Raw genomic sequence first — 20,713 nt, forward strand, 5'->3', positions numbered from 1 at the left:
CACTTACTGTACTCAGAACACACTTCCCTACAAAACGAAAACCAGTCAAGAACTGTCCTCTCTCTCTCTCTCACCAGTCTCACGTGCACAAAAACTGTGAGAGGATCTATAACAAAAATAATACGTCAACAACACAATCTCTGTCATGCCCAACCTAGACCTCTTGAACCAGGTACCACGCCTTATGGAGCGTCATAGGTTGTCCCTACGGCACCGCCACGTGTAGCCATCCCTGGTCCGAGATGCCGGAACTTTTGGCAACTGTATTTCCTGCCGACGCGCGCTGCCCCTAAACACTTCTGCCAGCAGCTCATACAATTGCAAAAATTTTATAAGGGACAACGCATTGCCCCCCATTTCCGCATGCGAACACGCCCACACACACACACACACACACACACACACACACACACACACACACACACACACACACACACACACACACACACAAAGACATTGCTAGAAATGCTTAAAAACTTATAAAAGCTAGTGGTTGAATGTGAGTTTCTTCAGTTGTTTGTGTGTGTGTGTGTCAGCTGTTCTTCATTTATTTAACGGAGGAGTGAAAGTAACAACCCAGGGTCAATGGTGGCGTCAGATCCGGGAATGGGCATGGGAGTGTTCGCGTGCACGTAACATACATATCTCCAATTGAAAAAAAATGTGAGAAATGGAACTGGGTTTCCTGAAAATCGCCAAGGCAGAAATGACATGTTGAAATCTTTGTCCACCAATTGCAGTTTCTTTATTGCTGAACTTATTAAATGAACATCCGAAGGCAAGCACACCACGCATAATGTCAGACACAGTATTCACATCTAACAGACATTAGTTTTAAGAAATAAAGCTACAGAGATCAAATTGTCAGGCTGATAGTAAGTGGTGATTCATCTGGCTGTAATTGTGTTGTTAGTACAGTATCAATAATCTGTCTTTTTAAATCATCCAGAAGGTCAAGATATATTGCTTGATAGACCTAAACATGCCACAGTGATGCTTCAGTCTTTTCAAAGATGCCTCAGAAAGTAGCACGGATAATATATAACCCCCATGCAGCATGACTTGGGAAATTCATCCCCCTCATACAGCCTGATAAATGTTTGCTGTTATCCATTGCATCATCTAGAAATTTTATTGTGTGGATAATAATATTGTATTTAATCAACTTAAATATTATGAAATTAATGGCATTTTTCTTGAATATATGGAGTCCTATCTTCTGTATCTACTTCCGTTCTCACCAAGCCAACATAGAATGTGTGGCAGACATTACACAACAGATCTTAATTTCCCCTTCTTAATCCACTCAAAGCTTCAACTACATAACGAGCTCTTGTTGTAACCAACAGTACAATATGCTATGTTGCAGGCAAAGTTTCTCAGTTTACTAAGTTGGCTACACAACTACTGAGTGACAGAACTGAATCAGTCGCCATATTTATTACAAGTGCAGTAAATACTATTCTAACTCTTCTGAAGAGCATAAATGTAAAACACACAAGTTCACTCATCCCTTGACCACGAGACTGTGAACAAAGTAGGTTACTCATCCCAGAATCTAAATCCATTTGGAGGGCACTGGCTTGCCAGGTCTCATCCAAGAAGCAGACATTCGTAAACCATGTGGAGATCTCTCACTTGTAGACCTCACACACACTCACAAGACTTTTTCAAACACACACTCGGCTAATGCAGTAAAATAATGGCCCACAGTAACTAATCAGCAAATGATTGCTTACACGTATTGTTAACACACTGAAATTTGGAATCGTGTGTTAATCTCTACAACTCACCAGTTCGCTCACTTTTCTTACTACAATTCAGAAATTTGTGTTGCAGCAGCCACATGAATTTGAGAGTCTTAATAATCAGCCAACCTCTCTTTCATCTTAAGTATATTAATTCACTAGGGTCTACTTCGGGGTTAAGTTTATGTATTAGTGTATTGACATCTACACTAGTATAGACGAATAAAAACACTTTCTGCTGCATGTCATCTTTGATTCTGTTTGCACTGAATGCCTTCTAACCTGGCAATGTAGTTCAGCCAGAGCTGCAAATTAGTTTCAAAACATGGGAACAGAGGTGGCAGCAACCATGTAGCATGTGCTATTTCAGTGTCTGGACTGGAGAATTTCGTTAACAAAAGCTCCTGAGTCTCTGCACATTTTGTAACAAGATAAGCACTTGCGTTAGACATTCACCAATGAAATTGCCAAACTGAAACGTAACAAGTTACTGTTACAACAGATGAAGATAACAGAATTACTCCACAAAATTGTTGAAAAATTGCACTGAATTATGTAGCCACAAGTTGATTTTATCACTTGTTTCCAATAATCCTTGTCACAATCTTTGCTGCGACCATTGTCACTGTGTGCTGCATTGTGTGCATAATTTGTCTGTTTTCAATGCGGCTACACAGTTACTGAGTGACAACTGAATCAGTCTCACCACATTTGTTTCAAGTTAGACTTAAAGTTCTAAACAAAGTACTTTACTCACCCCAGAATCTTAGTCAGTACAAGAGACACTGACTTACAGAACATTATCCAAGAAGTGGGCACTTGTAGGCCTTGGTAAGGCTCTGTGACATTCTTTTTACACCCAAGGCAACTCAAAGACAGTTGTCATGAGGTTGTGGGACCCTCTAAACACACAGTGAATGGAAGCATACTGTCACACACTTGTTCAGCATACTTGACTGGCTTTCTAGAATAGTGCGGCCACATTGGCGACCAGTGTCAAGAGTTGATGCCATCAGTGAACCTGACTGGAACTACGCATATGATGATGCTACACTGTTTACATCAGCCAAACAGGCAACCCTGCATACGACTGTATCACGATAGGTCATAGTTTTCCTTGAATGCACATGTGTTAAATATAGGTTTGAGGCTGAAGGTAAGGCCTTTCAGAGAGATGGCGAGTTCTGCAAGGATCAAGGTTTTTGAAGATAGATTGACAATAGTATTGGGAGTCAGAAGAGAGTATATGGGAATAGTATTTTTCATTGGTTATGAAGATATTTGAAGTGGAGTAGATCGTCACAGCGAAGTTTGACTGCTGTGAGGGGTTAACATTGAGGGAATTTTACAGGATTGGTTGGTTATTTGGGAGAGGGGATGGTATTTACAGGCAGGGGTAGGATAAAAATAGGTTTGATGGTTTCTGCAGATGGTGTTGAGTATAGTGTTTCTGATTTGGGGAGTGAGGATCTTTATCCTTCTGAAGGAAGGTAGGAAACTGCAAAAATATTGGAAGTATTTGGCAAAATGATAGGCTTCATGTAGGTCTGTGCTTGAATAGTGTAAAGGACATGAAAAGTGAGGGTTAGGTGCTGATGGAATTTGAAAAATGAAAGTCTTTATAGAACAATGTGTGGTAGATAAAGAGGGAGAGTTTTGTGTAAGCAACTATTACGTACAAAAAGTGACAAGTAGGCTTTCAGTAAGAGTATGACAGGGTAAAATGTGTCAAAGGCAGAGTTCTCTGAACTGATGGAGGTAGAATAAATAAGGATTTATAGTGGGCTGTTCATAGAAAAACCTAGTAATACGAAGGTGGAAAATTAGGAAAATAACAAAGCAAAAATTTAAAGGTTTAAGAGGAGAATTCAGTATCAGGGTCTTGCGACAGTCCCCACCCTCCTTACGAGCATGACCTGTTAGCACCACATTATGACAGTCCCAAGAAACACTCATCACTTTGTCTGATGAAGGTTGAGTATTCACCTTTTTCAGCTGTAGGTTCTGCTTCTTGCTTTACACCTTTATCTACTCTAGGTCATAGTGATACACCCAGAACTCATCCATTGTGATGAGGGGGCTAGAGAAATTACATGGATTGGCTTGACTCAGGTGCACAGTGCCACTGCTGCCTTGGCTCAGCAGCCTTTCTGAATGGTTATGGCCACTCACAGAACCACAAGCAGTGACCTTTGTTATGTTCAAAATGTTGTTCTGTATGTTGAATACTGACCCATGGTTGATCTTCGTTTTCTCCACGATCACCCCTCTTGTGATACACCCACTTTCCTTGAGATTCCCAGGTTTTCATAGAGATGGACTGCCACTTCATCCAAGAGATTTGGCTAACTACACTGGAAGTGTCTGTGACACTTAACACATCTTGTGTGATATAATGGTGCATTATTTCCAGACATTAACTCCATATGAATTGTTGCTGTGTTGTTCCCCTCCAAACACAAAAAAACCAATTACCACGCAATTCTCCACATTGTCAGTGGACTTCCCCATTTTCTTTTGGCTCCTGTAGTGATGTGCTATGGTACTGTGGCATAGGGCTTTCAGTGTGTAGCAGGGCTGTGGATATGTACTGTGAACAAACAAATAAAAATAATTGTTACCTTATTTCTTAAAGACAAAAATAAAAACTTTGACTACAACTTGTATGGAAATAATATGCATTGAAATATTTGTAGATTTGTCTGTTATGCAATGCTGATTTATAAATTTACCTTGCAGTTTTAATTACTTATAGAAAAATGTGTTTCAGATTTTCTTCTTCCAACCAAACACAGAATTTACCCCTCAGGGGCTCAGCATTCGTTTGCTGAGTACGGGCGTGGCGACCCCGGGGTTCCTGAGCTGGGGACTGGTAGGCGCCACCAGTCCTCTGACACCGTAAGCTCTGGTCGTACTTCAACGACCACCCTGCGGCGCGGCGGTGGAACCTCTATTTCAAAAAAAAAAAAAAAAAAAAAAAAAAAACACCTCAGCCTCAAGGTTTGCTACCCGCTGAGGAGGGGAATAGCTGTTGAGGTTAAACAGTCTTTAGCGAGCAACCTCTGGGGCACCTTCCGCACCCCAGTTGAATCAGGCATGCAGGGCTCTGCCTGGGTCAATGGTTGTTTCCCTAGCGTCTTGTGGGATCCTTATGGAACTGTCTCATGAAACTACCACTCCTCAAAGAGAGCTCGGTTGGTCAGTCCTCCCGAAAAGAAGTCTAAGAGTAATAGTAACAGGGCATTAGTGTGCCATAACACTTTCATTGTATACTAAAATGTAGACTTTCACAGCCAGAAATATCATGTCCACTATAATTATCTGGGCTGTTATGCCGTGGTCGGTTGATGAATTTTTTCTCAATTCCCAACTATTCGTCTCCGACTGCGGGAGACATCTTCAAGGGGGTCCGTAGGTCGATGGAAGGTCCAACACACCCACTGGCTCGCTACTGACTGGGTTAGTGTGTTGGACCTTCCATCGACCTACGGACCCCCTTGAAGATGTCTCCCGCAGTCGGAGACGAATAGTTGGGAATTGAGACAAAATTCATCAACCGACCACAGCATAACAGCCCGGATAATTATAATGGACACTTTCATTGTAATCAAGCGAAACGGGGGAAGCTTTGAGAAGATATCCCCTTTCTATATTAACGAGGTATTGGAAGGTATAGCTGGGTCTCTGGAAAGTGTCAAACGACTACGTAATGGAACATTTTTGGTGGAAACCGCTAATTCCACCCAAATATCTAAGCTTCTAGGATGTAAGGCCGTAGGTGACTACCCAATCGAGGCTGAATTGCATAACACCCTTAACTATAGTAAGGGCGTGTTTACCTGCTCCAATATAATGGAGATGGACCCTGCAGAGTTGCGTGAAGAGTAGAAGAATGTGGGTGTCAAAAAGGTGCAGAATTATACGAGGAGAATCAATGGGAAATTGGAAAAATCGGCAAGGTTTATTCTAACATTTAGTACTCCCGAGTTACTGGAATATATCCTTGCCAGTTGTATCCGCCTTAAGGTTCACCCATTTGTTCCTAACCCCATGCACTGCTATAAATGTCAAAGATTTGGCCATACCAATATGGGATGTAACAGGAAGGCTACATGTGGCAGTTGTGGAGGCTCTGCTCACGAGTCGGGGACTTCTTGTACACTCCATCCGAAATGTGTTAACTGCTCTGGGGATCACCCAGTGTGGGGTTTACAACAAGGAAAAGAAAATCAAAGAGTTGAAAGTATAGAGACGCATACCCTATGGTGAAGCTAAAAAGGCTTACAAAGCCATGTAACCACCGGTTTTTGCAACTTCTTTTGCATCAGCCCTTAAAACACCAATAGCTGAATGTGATGCCTTCACACAATCTCGGACCACAGATTCAAGTATGAGCACATGCACTTGTTGCTGTACCTGTGGGGGAAATGCTTCACTTGCAACTGATGTTACTTGGAAGCCGTCAGCAGTAGACTTACCACCTAAGCCACATACCACTCCCCACCTTCAGAAGCCACCTAAGCCATCCCAGCAACCCAGACAGCCTCCTCCTCCTCCTGTCAGTAAAGAAAAAGTTCTTCTAAAAGTAGTTCTAAGTCCAAGAAAGCGGTAGGTAAGCCTTCTGATCGACGAGCACTCTCCCTTTCTGATGGCGACTATGCTCTTGAAGATATGGACTTCGAATCAGAAGAACTAGAGAATGCGGAACCAGCTAATGTTCCCCCTGATCTCCCCGGTAAATCACCGCCTACGATGGAGAAAGGAAAGAACCATCATCGCTAACCAATGGCTTCCATAGGGACTTCTGTGTTGCAGTGGAATTTGAATGGATATCACTCACATTTGGAAGAATTGCATCTGCTGGTCCAGGATAAACCATTCTGCATCTGCTTACAAGAAACGCATTTTAAAGTCACAGGCACACCTACCACGTGTACAGGAAAGATGATACTGCTGTAGGCAGGGCTAAAGGTGGAGTGGCTATTTTTCTTTATGACAGATACCACTCCTCTGCTGTCCCTCTTGCCACAGCCATCCAAGCAATTGCTGTGAAAGTTTTCTCACCATTTACTATCACAGTCTGTTCTTTGTACCCTCCCCCCTCCCCGACACTTCGCACTGGCAGACCTCTTCCAGGCACTTCCACGCCCATTCCTTCTTTTGGGGGACTTCAATCGCCACAATGTGTTGTGGGGCTCGGCTCCAGGGGTAGGCTGATCGAGTGACTCGTCCATTCTGAAGATATCTGCCTTCTGAACGGTCAGGTGACTTACTTTTCCACAGCTACAGGGTCTTTTTCAGCTATTGATCTTTGCTTTTGTTCCTCAGCTATTGCAGATTCAGTTCAGTGGGAAGTGGCTCCAGATTTACATTCTAGTGACCACTTCCCAGTGTGGATTCGTCTGCCACCGACTAACAGGAGACCACGCAGGTGGATGATACAAAGGGCAAATTGGTTACAGTACAGTCAACAGGCTAATTTTGAACGAAAGGATTGTGCACAAGAGGCGGCAGCCCATATCACTCATTAGATCCAAAGGGATGCCACAGAGTCCATCCCCAGGTCTAGTAACCACCTCGGACGACAGCCTGTACCGTGGTGGAATGACAACTGTCGATTGGCAATCAGGCCCAGACGGACAGCTCGTCGGAACTTCAAAATGGTGTCCAACTGCAGACAGTCTTCATGTCTTCACGTCTGTGAGAGCATATGCAAGGCGAGTGATCAAAGAAAGGAAGAGGGCTTCCTGGAGGGAATTAACAACTTCCATTAATCAGTCCACTTCCGTTGCGCACATTTGGGAATCAATAAGACAGATTTCAGGCAAGGGTAATCCACATCCCCTTACGGCCTTGTCACATAATGGGGTCTTGGTGGAAACACCAGAAGAGATGGCTCACGTTTTAGCTGAACACTTCTTTACTGTTACTAAATCATCCAGACAAGCTCCTGTTGTTCAGGTATTCCGTCGGACTGCAGAGATGAGGAAGCTCAATTTTTTCTCACGTAATGTAGTAGTCTACAACCTCCCATTCTCCATGTGGTAACTGGAATCAGCTTTCTCTGCAGCCAAAGACACTGCTCCAGGACCTGATGAGATCCATTATGTCATGCTTCGTCATCTGTGCCCTGAAGCAGAAGGTCAGCTCCTCTCTTGTTTCAATCAGATTTGGTTTGATGGACGGTACCCCATGAGTTGGAAGGAGGCAATCTCAATTCCATTCTGGAAACCAGGTAAAGACTGGAGCGCTCCTAACAGTTATCGGAGTGTCGCTCTTACTAGTTGTATGGGTAAGACTCTTGAATGCATGGTCAACTGCCGCCTCGTTTGGCTGCTCGAATCCTAAGGTTACCTGAGCCACTCCCAGTGTGGTTTCATGTGCTACCATTCCACTCTTGACAACTTAATACTACTGGAAATGGCGATACAGGAGTCCTTCTTACACCGAAACCATTCAGTTTGTGTGTTTTTCGACCTCGAAAAAGCATGACACTACTTGGAGGTACAATATCCTTCGCCAACTTCATGAATGGGAACTACGTGTATGCCTGCCACTTCTGATCCAATCCTTCCTCGAGGACAGGCGTTTTCGTTATCACATTGGCGGTGCCATATCTGATTGCTATGTTCAGGAGAGTGCTGTGCCCCAGGGCAGTGTCTTCAGTGTTACATTGTTTGCCATCGCTATCAATGGCATTTCCTCTGCAGTCAGGAGCCCTGTCAAATGCTCTTTGTTTGTGGATGACTTTGCAATCTTCTGCTCTTCCTCTGGTCTTATGACGATGACAAGGCAGTTACAGCTCAGCATTAGGAGGCTGGAAACCTGGGCCCAGACAACTGGTTTTCGGTTCTCACCTGAGAAGACTGTGTGTGCCAATTTTAATCATGCTCTTCGGAGTTTTAACCAACTATAGCTTACAGTGGGGGGGGGACGTATTTTACTTTTTCAAGACACAGTGTGCTTTTTGGGTCTATTATTTGACTCAAAATTGACATGGCTCCCACACCTGAAAGACCTACGAACAAAGGGCGTCCGCTTGTTGAACATTTTGAAATGCCTTGGCGGAAAAACATGGGGAGCTGACAGGTCCTGCCTCCTACAGTTTTATAAGGTATTTGTTTGATCACGCTTAGACTATGGCAGCATGGTCTATGGATCGACCCATCCTTCCTACCTCTGGATGTTAGATGCTGTCCACCGTGCGGGCATTTGGATATCAACTGGAGCCTCTCGGACCAGCCCAATTCAGAGTCTGTGTGCAGAGGCTGGTGAACCACCACTCTGGATTTGGCGACGTATCCTTTTGGCTTGAGAGGCGCTGAAAATCTCAGCATCACCTCAGTCTTTGGCATTTAGTTCAGTGATCCAACCCGCCTTCGAACGACTATTCAGGAATTGGCCCCACGTGACCCAGCCATTTGGTATACGTGCTATGGCCTGCCTCAAGGATCTGGATCTCTCGGGCATGAAAATACACACCCAGGGATGGAACGCACTGCCGCCTTGGTGTCTTCGGAGGCACAAAGTGATTTTAAGCTTGACGCAGTACCCGAAAAATTGTACTCCAGATATGGTTTTTACAACTTTGTTTTCGTCTATTTTAAGTACGTACCATCGTTTTATCGTTATTTATACAGATGGATCCCGGCAGGGGAATGCTCTTGGTTGTTCTGTGGTTTTTCCCTGATAGGATTTTTAAAGTGCGTCTTCCAGAACAATTTACAAATTATGATGCTGAGTTATATGGCATTCTAATGGCACTGTAGAGGGTTCACACACATCACCATACGAGTTTTTTTGTCTGTTCCAATTCTCATAGTGCACTGCAAGCGCTTCACCAACTGTATCCGGTAAACCCGCTGATTCAGCTGATCCATGACTGCTTACAGCGGCTCCAACGCCATGGCAAGGAGGTGATCTTTTGCTGGGTACCTGGCCACGTTGGGATACAGGGTAATGACATGGCTGATAAAGCTGCCAAGGAAGCATGTTGGGATGGTGCTGTACGTCAATGTCCCATCCCGTTGCATGCCATTATCTCATTTTCTGACAGATGCATCATGCATCAGTGGGAGACTGAATGGTTGCAGGTGTCGAACAACAAACTGTGGTCACTCAAACCGACCACAAAAGCTTGGCGGACTTCGTGTCAGCCTCACCGCTGGAAGGTTTTGCTTACCAAACTGCACATTGGGCATAGCCCTTTCACACATAGCTTCCTCCTCCGGGGGGAGGATCCACCTTTCTGTGAAGTTTGTGGCGTGCCACTTTCAGTTCAGCATATTGTGGTTACATGCGTCCTGTATACTGATAATAGGACAGCCCTTGGTCTCACAGGAGATCTGCCAACCGTCCTCGCAGATACCGATACCAGTGTTAACAGAGTGGTGAAATTTTGTGAACTATCAGGCTTCATCCCTAAACTGGTGGGGAAGGGTGGCAGACTTTAGTACGTTATAAACTGTTCTGCATGTGGGGACAGCCTTCGTCTCCACCCATGAGATTTCCTGTTGATTTTTCATCAGAGCGCTGATGACCGTGATGTTGAGCGCCCCCTCAACCCATATCATCATCATCATCATCATCATCATCATCAAACACAGACTTTAGGCTATGCTATAGATCAGTCCGTCTTCACAAATAAGATTTCGTTAGGGGACCCCATTGCTCTGTATCTGTAATTTATAGTTACATAGCAGGGAGCTTTCATTCCTCACTGGCATAGAAGAAATAGTGACTTGAAATTATTATAAAATAGTATCTTTCTTATATAAATGAAAGTAAAATTAAATTTTTTTTTTCCTCTAGATGCCCATCAGTGCTATGTGGCATATGCCTATAAATATTTGTAACCAGTTTATTGCCTTTAGTAGATAAGTTGTGTGAATTGCATTTTTATAGGAACCTCTTTTTTCTGAAATTGTTCTAAAATATGTTACAGTTGAAAATAAATGTGGATCCTAGTAATTATGATGTCTATTTGGGACACACGCCAGAAGAAGTTGCAGAGCAGCTGGAATTGCAGCAGTCCTCGTGGAGTTTCAGTCTGCTTTCTTCTAAGTCTAATATACACCATCTTGATCCTTTCAACCGCACATGTGTTGGTGTGTACAATATGAAGCGGGGAAAATATACTGTGGAGCTCCTCCATCTGCGTAAGTGCTATTTTTTTCATCAGCTGCAACAAGAGTGAAATGTGTGATATAGAAGGTAACTGAAAAGAGAAAAATGCCACAGTGCTTTAGACAGTATTATTTCAGGACAAGAAGCTTACTAGTCCCTTTAACTGCTGTTCCAACTCTCAGTATGCATGAATTGTGTTTCTGTAGAATTAACAAATCCTGCATGTTGCTTGTATATTTTCTCTCTCCTAAGAGCCACGAGGCACATTTTCTCTGGCCTTTCAGCAGATGCCATTTTGTTTTTGCATTGTGTGGCTGGAGTCAGCCCAAACAAATAGCTCTCACTCCATCTTTTATGCAACACCCAGTGTCCATGAAAATTATCAGTTTGTTAACCATTACAAACAAAATTATTTTTAAAGGGGATTTTATGTGCTAATTAGATAAAGACGTCCCAGATTTGTCATGTTTGATATTTGTTTTAGTTTTATGTACTAACGGGGACAGTAGGACTCAAAGAATATGAGTATTCCAGCGTGACAGCACTGCCTTGGCTCGCACTGAGTGCTACTGCCAAGCATGCATCGCTACTGAGTTGCAGCTAGATTGCTGTTTATTCTTCATGTTTCACTGTCTCTCTTGATACATATTGATAAAACAAATATCAGGCTAGAATCAAACAATGGAAAATCCAGGATGGAATGTAACAAAATTAGAGAAGGAAAGTTGCTACTCACCATATAGCGGAGATGCTGATTCATGATAGGCACAACAAAAGATTCACACAATCATAGCTTTTGGTCATTAAGGCCTTTGTCAGCAACACACACACACACACACACACACACACACACACACACACACACACACACAACTTGCGTGGTTTCAGTTATCTGAGACTGCAGATGTGTGTGCAAGTTGCATTTGCGCATGTGTGTGTGTGTGTGTGTGTGTGTGTGTGTGTCTGTTGCTGACAAAGGCCTTAATGGACAAAAGCTATAAATATCAGGCTAAGCTATTTTGGAGCACTTCATAAAATTGGCACATAAAATTTTTGTTGTAATTAGAAACACTTTCCATTGGCAGTTGGCATCACATAAGACATGATGAGCAGTAATGGTTTGGGCTGACTCCATCTACACAGTGCAGAAACAAAATTGCAAATATCTGCCAAAACACCAGAGAAAATGGCTCTTAGAAGAGAGACCCAATCTGTCTGTGTGTGTGTGTGTGTGTGTGTGTGTGTGTGTGTGTGTGTGTGTGTGTGTGTGTGTATGAATGAGTTCATACTCACCATGATCATTTGTTTGCTCAGAACACACTGTCACTGCCAGTCTCTTTTCCCGCGTAGCCACCTACACTGATAGGAGACACCTCATACTGTGTGCACTTTAGGTGAATTTGACATTTGTGCTGAAATATTGAGTATGTATCAACTATAATAGCTGGTTTCATTTACCAAGAAATCATCTTTTAAGAGTACTGTATATTATAAACGTCTAAACGTTCCTTCAAATAACTTACTCACCTTCTTCACATTTCTTCCCGTTGTGTCTTCAAAGTGAGACAACTCCTATAGAAAATGGGTGAGTGAGGTCTCAAGCTGGCATCTCCACTTGTCCAATTTACTCCATCATGAGGTAAACGGTCTTATACTGGATACGTTCCAACATGATTGCAAGTTTTACTCACAGCCTCACATAAAGGATGGGTAACATCGTTTACAAGCAAGGATATGGTTGAACAGGAGTGTAACTAACCACTGCAGCCTGGAATGTTCAACATACTGGTGCAAAAGGAAAGGAACTAAGTAAGATTATCAGAGTGTACGAGGTAAATACTGTGGTGGTAGCAAATATTCAAATGACTATCGGGTACCAGAGGTTTAGAACACTGCCATATTGTAGATAGGAGTAGGTAAGAAGAAATGAGCACAGTGTGTGGTGGTTACATCAGTAGATGAGAAATATATTAGAGAAACATATTAGAACATGCACATCAATCAGTTGCCAATGACGTTGCTGCAGTGGTAATACCAGTTCCCATCAGATCACCAAAGTTAAGCACTGTCAGGTTTGGCCAGCATTTGGATGGGTCCCCGTCCGGGTCTGCCTAGTACTGTTGACAAGTGGGGTGCACTCAGCCCTTGTGAGGCCAATTGAGGAGCTACTTGATTAAGAAGTAGCGGCACTGGTTATGAAAACTGAGAACGGCCGCATTCAGTGATAGATAAGAGCTGAGGATGCCACGGCGGCCGGTCGGTACCTTTGGGCCTTCAAGGCCTGTTCTAACGGTGTTTGTTTTACATCACTTCAGTTAAGGAATGGCATCATAATTAAAGTTTGATAGGGAACAAGACAGAAACAGCCATGACGCTAAGAAGTGTGGCAGTTTGGTTTGAAATTAAAGATGACCTAGACAGAGTTGTTGTCTTTTAGTAACACTGTTTACCATACATATCAAAAACTCGATAATGAAGATGTTAGGTTTCCAAGAAGAAAGTAGTAAGCAAATGTCATCAGATTGAGTGCATCACATTTGCTGATGACGTGGTGCTACTTGCAGATAAAAGAATCTCTCTTTGGATAATATCTACATCGACACTCATACTTTGCAAACCACTATGAAATGCAAGACAGAGGCCACATACAGTTGCATAAGGTATTAAGACTTTCTCCGTTCCATTCACACATGGAATTTGAGAAGAATGGCTGCTTAAATGCCTCTGGGCATGCTGTAATTAATCTAATCCTGTCCTTGTGTCTGTTTACATCATACTCTGGAAGCCACCTAATGATGTATGGCACAGGCTATTTTTTGTACCACTAACTTAGCCCTCCAACCCTGTTCCACTTGCAAATAGCAGATTAGGAGAATTATTGCAGTAAGCCTTTGTATTGGCTCTAATTTCTTGAATTTTCTCCTCGTGGTCATTACGCAAGACATATTGGGGGGGGGGGGAAAGTGCTCTCTCAAAATTTCAGAAGTAAATCTCTCCACAATGCAAAATGTCTCTTGTAACATCTGCCAATGGAGTTTGTTGAGTATCTCCATAATGCTCTTGCACCCACTAAATGATCGCGTGATGAAACGTCCCACTCTTCCTTGGATCTTCTTTATCTCTTATATCAATCCTACCTGGTAGGGATTCCAGGCAGGTGAAAAATACTCAAGAATTAATTGAACAAATTCTGTGTAAGCCACTTTCATTGTGAACGAGTTACATTTTGTTGACATTCTTCATATGGATCTGTCCGACATTCGCTTTTGCTACTGTTTGTTTTATGTGGTCTTTACACTTCAGGTAGATCTGGATAGTTACTCATAGATGTTTTATGGTAGATACTGTTTCCAGTGATTTTTCATGAATAGTTTAGCTGTACAGTAGTGAATTTCTTTTCCTATGTATGCACAATGTTACATTTATTTACATTGAGGATCAACTGCCACAGCCTGCACGATTCGTCGGTTCTCTGGAGGTCATTCTGCAAATCGTTACTATCTTCTGGCGTCGCTGCTTTGTTATAAGCAACTGATCCCAACAGGAATGAGATGTACGTGGTTGTAGTGTATTCTTGTTGTCATCATTTAAAGCCGGTTCTTTGCATTTTGAAAGTAGGCTTTCTCAGATGTAAACTATCTTCGAGTCTGGTGGTTAAGGTCTTTCAACAGCTCTGTGACACTCTCCTGCAGGCACAAACAAGCCTGTAACTATTTGATCTGCTCTCCTCTGTACATGTTCAACATACCCCATATAGTGTGGTTTGGCACAGATCCCACACACTTGAGCAGTATTATAGGCTGTCACAGAGTGATTTCTAAGCCATCTCCTTTTGTAGACTGATTGCATTGCTGTAGTATTTTACCAGTAAACTGAAGTCTGTTACCCGCTTTTCCCACGACTGAGCCTATGTAATCATTGCATTCCATGTCACTACAAAGTGTTACACCCAGGCATTTATGTGAACGTATCATTTACAGTGGTTACTTATTGACATTATAGTTACAGGAGGCTAAGTCTTTTCATTTTATGAAGCACAAAGTTGTACATTTTTGAACATTTAAAGCAAGTTGCCAATCTTCGCACCACTTTGAAATCTTAAGATCTGACTGAACATTTGTGCATCTGCCTTCAGATTGTACTTCACTACAGAAAACTGCATCGTCGGCAAACATTCTGATGTTACTATTAATATTGTTCACAGGGTCATTCATATTCAACACGAACAGCAAGGAAGCCAACATACTTCCTTAGGGTACTCCCAAAGTTACATCTACATCTGCAATGACTCTCCAGGCAGAATAACTTTCTGCATTCTCCCTACCAAAAAATCGTCAGTACAGTCACAAATTTTGATTGATACCCCGTATGACCATACTTTTGGTAGTGGATGTAGGTGTGGTAAAAAATCTAATACTGTTCAGAAATCAAGAAATACTGCATCTGCCTGAGTGCCGTGGTTTTCAGTAAGTCGTGTGAGAGAAGTGTGGGTTGCATTTCACATTATTGATGTTTTTGGAATCAGTGCTGGTTGGTGTGGAGGAGGTCGTTCTGTTCAAAATACCTCAATATGTTTGATCTCAGAATATATACTAAGATTCTACAACTATAGGTGTCAATAACTGAGGCATTGCATAAGTAAAAGAGAAGATAAACACAGAAAACTAAGGTGAGGAGAATACATGGTATAAGGCATATTAAAGTGAAAACCATATGTGAAATTGGACTGTAAAGATATTTTGGAGCACTCTGATAACTCGAAGAGTGAAAAAGAAATAAGATCAAGAATTGCAATGGCAAATGAAGTGTTCCATAAAAAGAAATGCTTATTATGTATCAAATCGGCATTGGATTTAAGGGGAAGGTTGATTAAATTCTTTATGTGGAGTGTTTTTTCTGTACGGCTGTGAGTGCTGCACTTTGAAGAAGTTGGTATGGAGGAGAATGGCAAAAATAAAATGGATGGGTAAAGTGGAGAACTGTGACTTATTGCAGAGAATAAAGGAACAAAGAACCCTTCTAAACCTTATTGAGAAAAGGAAAGCAGACTGAGTGGGGCAAATATTGCAAGGAAAAGGAATTCTAATGGCTATCTGTCGTGCACTAGGGGGACAGAAGAAAATAGGAAGGAAAAGACAAAAATTCAAGATGAGGTGAAAAGAGAAGATACAATGCTTACGAAGCAGTCATGTTGGAACATTATTAGATGGAGACAACAGTGGTGTCAGAAACCTGCCAATAAGCAGAACATGTGGTGGTGGTGGTGGTGGTGGTGGTGGTGGTGGTGGTGGTATCATCTTAGTTACAGGTACTTAATGCATCAGCTGAAGGGAAAAGGAAGACTGCATCAGCTGAAGGGAAAAGGAAGACACTGACACATACTATGACGAACACTAGAAATAATCTATAAAAATAAAATAATATGGATCATGTAATGATAGTGGTGACAAACATGCTAGAATTGACAGGGAAGTCTCCTCTGTTTAACCCACATACTTTTCAAACCACTTACTGTAATCAAGCATTGATCTCTTTGCAGTTTTCTCCCTTCATAGACCCCATGCGTGCATGCCGCCTCCTCCCCCCTCCCCCCCCCCCCTCCCCACCACACACACACACACACACACACACACACACACACACACACACACACACAGAGGTAGGAACAGAGCAACACCTTTCTAATGCAGATAACAAATGTGGGGTTGGTGAAAAATCCAACAAGTGAGATTGAATGATCAAATAGTCTTCAGAAAACACATGTTGAAAGAAGAAATATCTCTATGAATGAATGCTATTTGTCTACAACCAATACTGACTGAAGAGGATGGTAAAAGGGAATTAAAGAACACCAGAGGAGCCGTTAAAGTAACGTGCCACAAAAGAAAAATAGTGCCTCAAAATTTTGAAATGGTCAGGCGAAAGGAATCTCTGAAGAGAGACAAACTTGAGACATACAGAAGTTTATAACAGCAACAGTATGTTATAGCAAGAAACAGGAAAATTTGTTATGTCAACTACTGATGATGTACATAATAGTGGTACTGGTACCTGCCCTTACGAATGTATAGAATAATGAGATTTTACATTAAAAATTACATGTTAGGTTTAGGATACCACACTGTTACAGAATTCCTCCACTCATGAACACAACTGTTGATTAATAGGTTCTGTAAATACTTCTTGAAGGAACTGTAAAGTAGCTCTTTTACTGCCAGTGGTAGTTTCTTCTGCAGCTTTGTGGCAGTATGTTTAATGTTATTCTAGCACTCACTTAGTCTAATATATTCTAAATCTATATAACTGTGTTAACCCAACAATAGGATGATGCCCTCACCACCTTAAAAAGAGCTCTTTGAGAAATTTTTATTTTGAAGTATTCTAATCAATTTTACAAACTATTTTATTGATAAAAAGTACCTTAAGGTCTGCCAAAAACAGTTAACACTATCAGTTGTAAATAGTCATGATGTTTTCTTACAAGGATATTACCAGCATTCGGATTTCTTGTAACTTTTTGTATTTATGGTATGTGAAGTAAAAGTACGTGAAGTGCTCAACTCAAATATGGAACAGGCAAAGCAGTTTGATGCAATTCTCAAAAATTCTTGAGAAAATTATGTGCGAAATTTTACAAGCCTATTTAATTCCCTAAATAAAGTTCAAAACTCCAAAGGGCTATGTGACTCTGTGGTACAATGTTTGCCTGCAAGATTGGTAACCTGGGTTCGGTTTCAGGCTGATGCAAATTTTTAAACAAATGTGAGTGTTCCACGAGCATTTCCACGAAGTGCAAAGTGCATAAATAAAAAAAGGAAAATGATACCAGCAGTACTTGAGACTGATAAGAGCCATTTTGAGTCTCATTTTGGTTAAAAATTTCCTCCTCCTTCCCTACTTGCTGTTCACTTTGAATACTTATTTAAATACAAAATTCGTCAGTTATATGCTAATTATCAACCATATCATTTTTATGAAAAATAGCATTTCTTTATTTCTATTACATATTGTGCACAAAACTTAAGTTGTAATTGCGAATACAAATTCTTAATTACCAGTACTTAATAAAATACTGTTAGCAAAGATTTTTAAAATTTAAAAAAGTTACATATAATTTTTTTGTATTTATGTATTTTTTGCTTCAGGAAATGCTCATAGGACATGCAGCTTCATTTAAAAATTTACTGTGGGATATTATCCAACACATGCCACCCATGTGGCGGCCAAGCAGAGTACCACAGAGCCACACGGCCCGTCGAAAGAAGTCAACCTTAGTTTAGAGAATTGAAGATGCTCAGAAAACTTCAGTCGATTTTCTCGAGGCTTTTTTAAAGTTTTGTCAAACTGCTTTAGCAATTGATAATTGAGTTCCAATCTTCACGTACCATAAATATAAAAAAAAATTCGGTTGCTGTGTGGTCTCCTTGTCAAAATAAGTATATGATGTTGATGTACTAGAAGTTTCTGATCAAAAGCTGTGGGAAATCGCAGAGCTAGTGTTGTTCTGCTTTATTATGTAAGCATGCCTCTCGTCTTCATTGTCCCACACCAGCTGATACTTGCTTTGAGTTCTACAACGCATGCAGCTGGAAAGTTCCTCTTTATCTTCAGTGCCTTCATTGTGCTAATTTATTAATTGGTAAGCCTCAATTGCATTACTCTAGCACACACTGAACAACTTGCTGTTGTAATTCATTTGTTCCCTTAACAGTATGACATGTAGAACTGATGATCAAGAATTCATTCATTATCTGAGACTACTTTCGAACATCCACTCCAGTGGCATCATACCTTCCTGCAGCATATATGTTTATGTCGTCTGCACCTTGAGTCACAACAAATTTAAAATTACCCTGCGTGAACCAATTATGGACTTGTAGACCCACAGCTCTCAACAGTCACAGCTGTAATTTGCATCCATTATCGATTGCTGCTGTGTATTGTTCTTACAGCATTAAGCAAACTATGTAACAAGAATATGTTACATTCTTGGCTTCTTAGTGCTCAATCTGCAGAAATCGAACCACTTCAGGCCAATAGTGTGCTTCATCATTTGTTGCTAACCATGAAAATCAACAGTGCAATCAAGCAATAGCTGCATTATCACCACTGTTGAACATCATATTTCATTTATTATGCTGTGTTTTGGATTTTTGTGTGAATCAATTTGTTAGAATTAATTTGTTGTCTGTAAAAATATTGCAGAGTACTAGTCAGTAAGAAATTCAGCTCCGTTCAGACTATATTTAGATTCACGTGAACTGTAGTTTAAACATGGTAGATTTTTATAAAAAAGCAAGATGCACATGATGCATTTTTGTGTCTGGCAACACAATGAAATTTACTGCCTGCTTGCTGCTACCTTCCCAACATTCAGCCATGCAAGTGCCACCACACTCCATCACACCCTTCTGAAATCTTCAAATTAAACCTTCCTGTGACTTCAACTACCAAAGCTTCATCAGTGCAAATACGACAAACATTAGCTGTGTCATAATGAAAAAGATTGATCTCAGCAAATAAAGCTTTGTCTGTGGATGTAAGACAACCCTGTATTTTTCAAATGATGAATTTGGGAAAAACCTCATCTTACAGTCAGGTAAATACAATGTTTCTGTTTCTTGTTCCATAATTGTGGATAGAGCTTCTACAAGTTAATACCTGATTTGCTTTTTCATTGAGAAAAAAACAAACTTTAATATTGACGGGAGATATAGTTAGTATTTTTTGTTCTTTGAAATGTGTTCAGCATTACTCCTTCTTGGGAGCACCTGTAACGTTCTCTCTAGGTTTTTTGCAACATAAACACTATTTTTGAATTGTAAGATTTGGTCCTTATAGTATTCTGGAAGTTCAGTGATAGTGGAAGAAAGTATAATGTGAAGGCAGAAGCTATTCATTATTGATGCAAGGTTTTAATTTACATAAAAGTGAATAACTTGTAATTGTTTAATGCACAATTGATCCAGATGTCCATCTCATTTCAATTATGGTTCGAGATGAATTTCTAATAGTCTGACATATTCACACTCATTAACTTTTCAGTCGGTTTATTAAGAATAAAAAATACACTTTCTGTTCTGATTTTATTTTATATTTATTTAGATTTGTGTGGAAGCCCACCCAGACATTTGTTAACTGTATTCTTTAGACTTACTCTTTGTATAAGTACGTCACGTTTTAACATATTTTGATTGATAACAGTTTTATCTCAGCACAGAAACAATAACAATAAAGATCTATGCCTAGAAGACAGTTTATGACAGGCATCAGGATGGTTCCTAGATTGATGACAATAGGAGGGAAAATACAGAAGATGGAGATGTTTAAAATATCTGGTAGAATGTACAGAAACTGGGCTAATAGAAAAGGAAGCAAAGGGAACACAAATAAACAAAATGAATTCAACATACAAACTAGATAAAAGCATCTGCAATAAGTAGAATATTCTATCAGTGCAAAATTGAGACATTACCAGACTTACCCATTATGAAGCCTTATACGCAACAGGAAATTCTTAACCTAGTAAGAACAGGAGTCGTTAGGAGACTAGAACTGGTGGAACGACAGATTCTCAGGAGAATACTGAGATGTAGAACAGAAGAAGATTGTGAATTCAGAAGTCGAGCAAACCAAGAACTCTGTACCAAGATCGAATCTCAGACATCATCAGGAAAAGGAGCATGTTCTTTGGACAGTTCCTTAAAATGGACAGGTAGGAAGGGGGGATTAACAGAGCAAATAATACAATTTCTGGTAAACAAGGGAACCAAATTATATTTGATCCAACAGATATAAAGAGATCTGGAAGAAATGGAAATACAGAAACCAGAGATACA

General features: G+C 40.9%; 1 protein-coding gene across 1 annotated transcript in view; it reads left to right on the forward strand.

The window, feature by feature from the left end:
- The window catches only part of LOC126481438 (nuclear envelope integral membrane protein 1a), a 112,326-nt gene that overhangs the window by 7,988 nt on the left and 83,625 nt on the right, over positions 1-20,713 (forward strand). Inside the window, exon 3 of the mRNA XM_050105194.1 lies at positions 10,693-10,906. Within this exon, the coding sequence (XP_049961151.1) occupies positions 10,693-10,906 (214 nt within the window). The remainder of the gene's footprint in view (positions 1-10,692; positions 10,907-20,713) is intronic.

The sequence above is a fragment of the Schistocerca serialis genome, chromosome 5 (assembly GCF_023864345.2).
Source record: "Schistocerca serialis cubense isolate TAMUIC-IGC-003099 chromosome 5, iqSchSeri2.2, whole genome shotgun sequence".
NCBI classification, from domain to species: Eukaryota; Metazoa; Arthropoda; class Insecta; order Orthoptera; family Acrididae; genus Schistocerca; species Schistocerca serialis.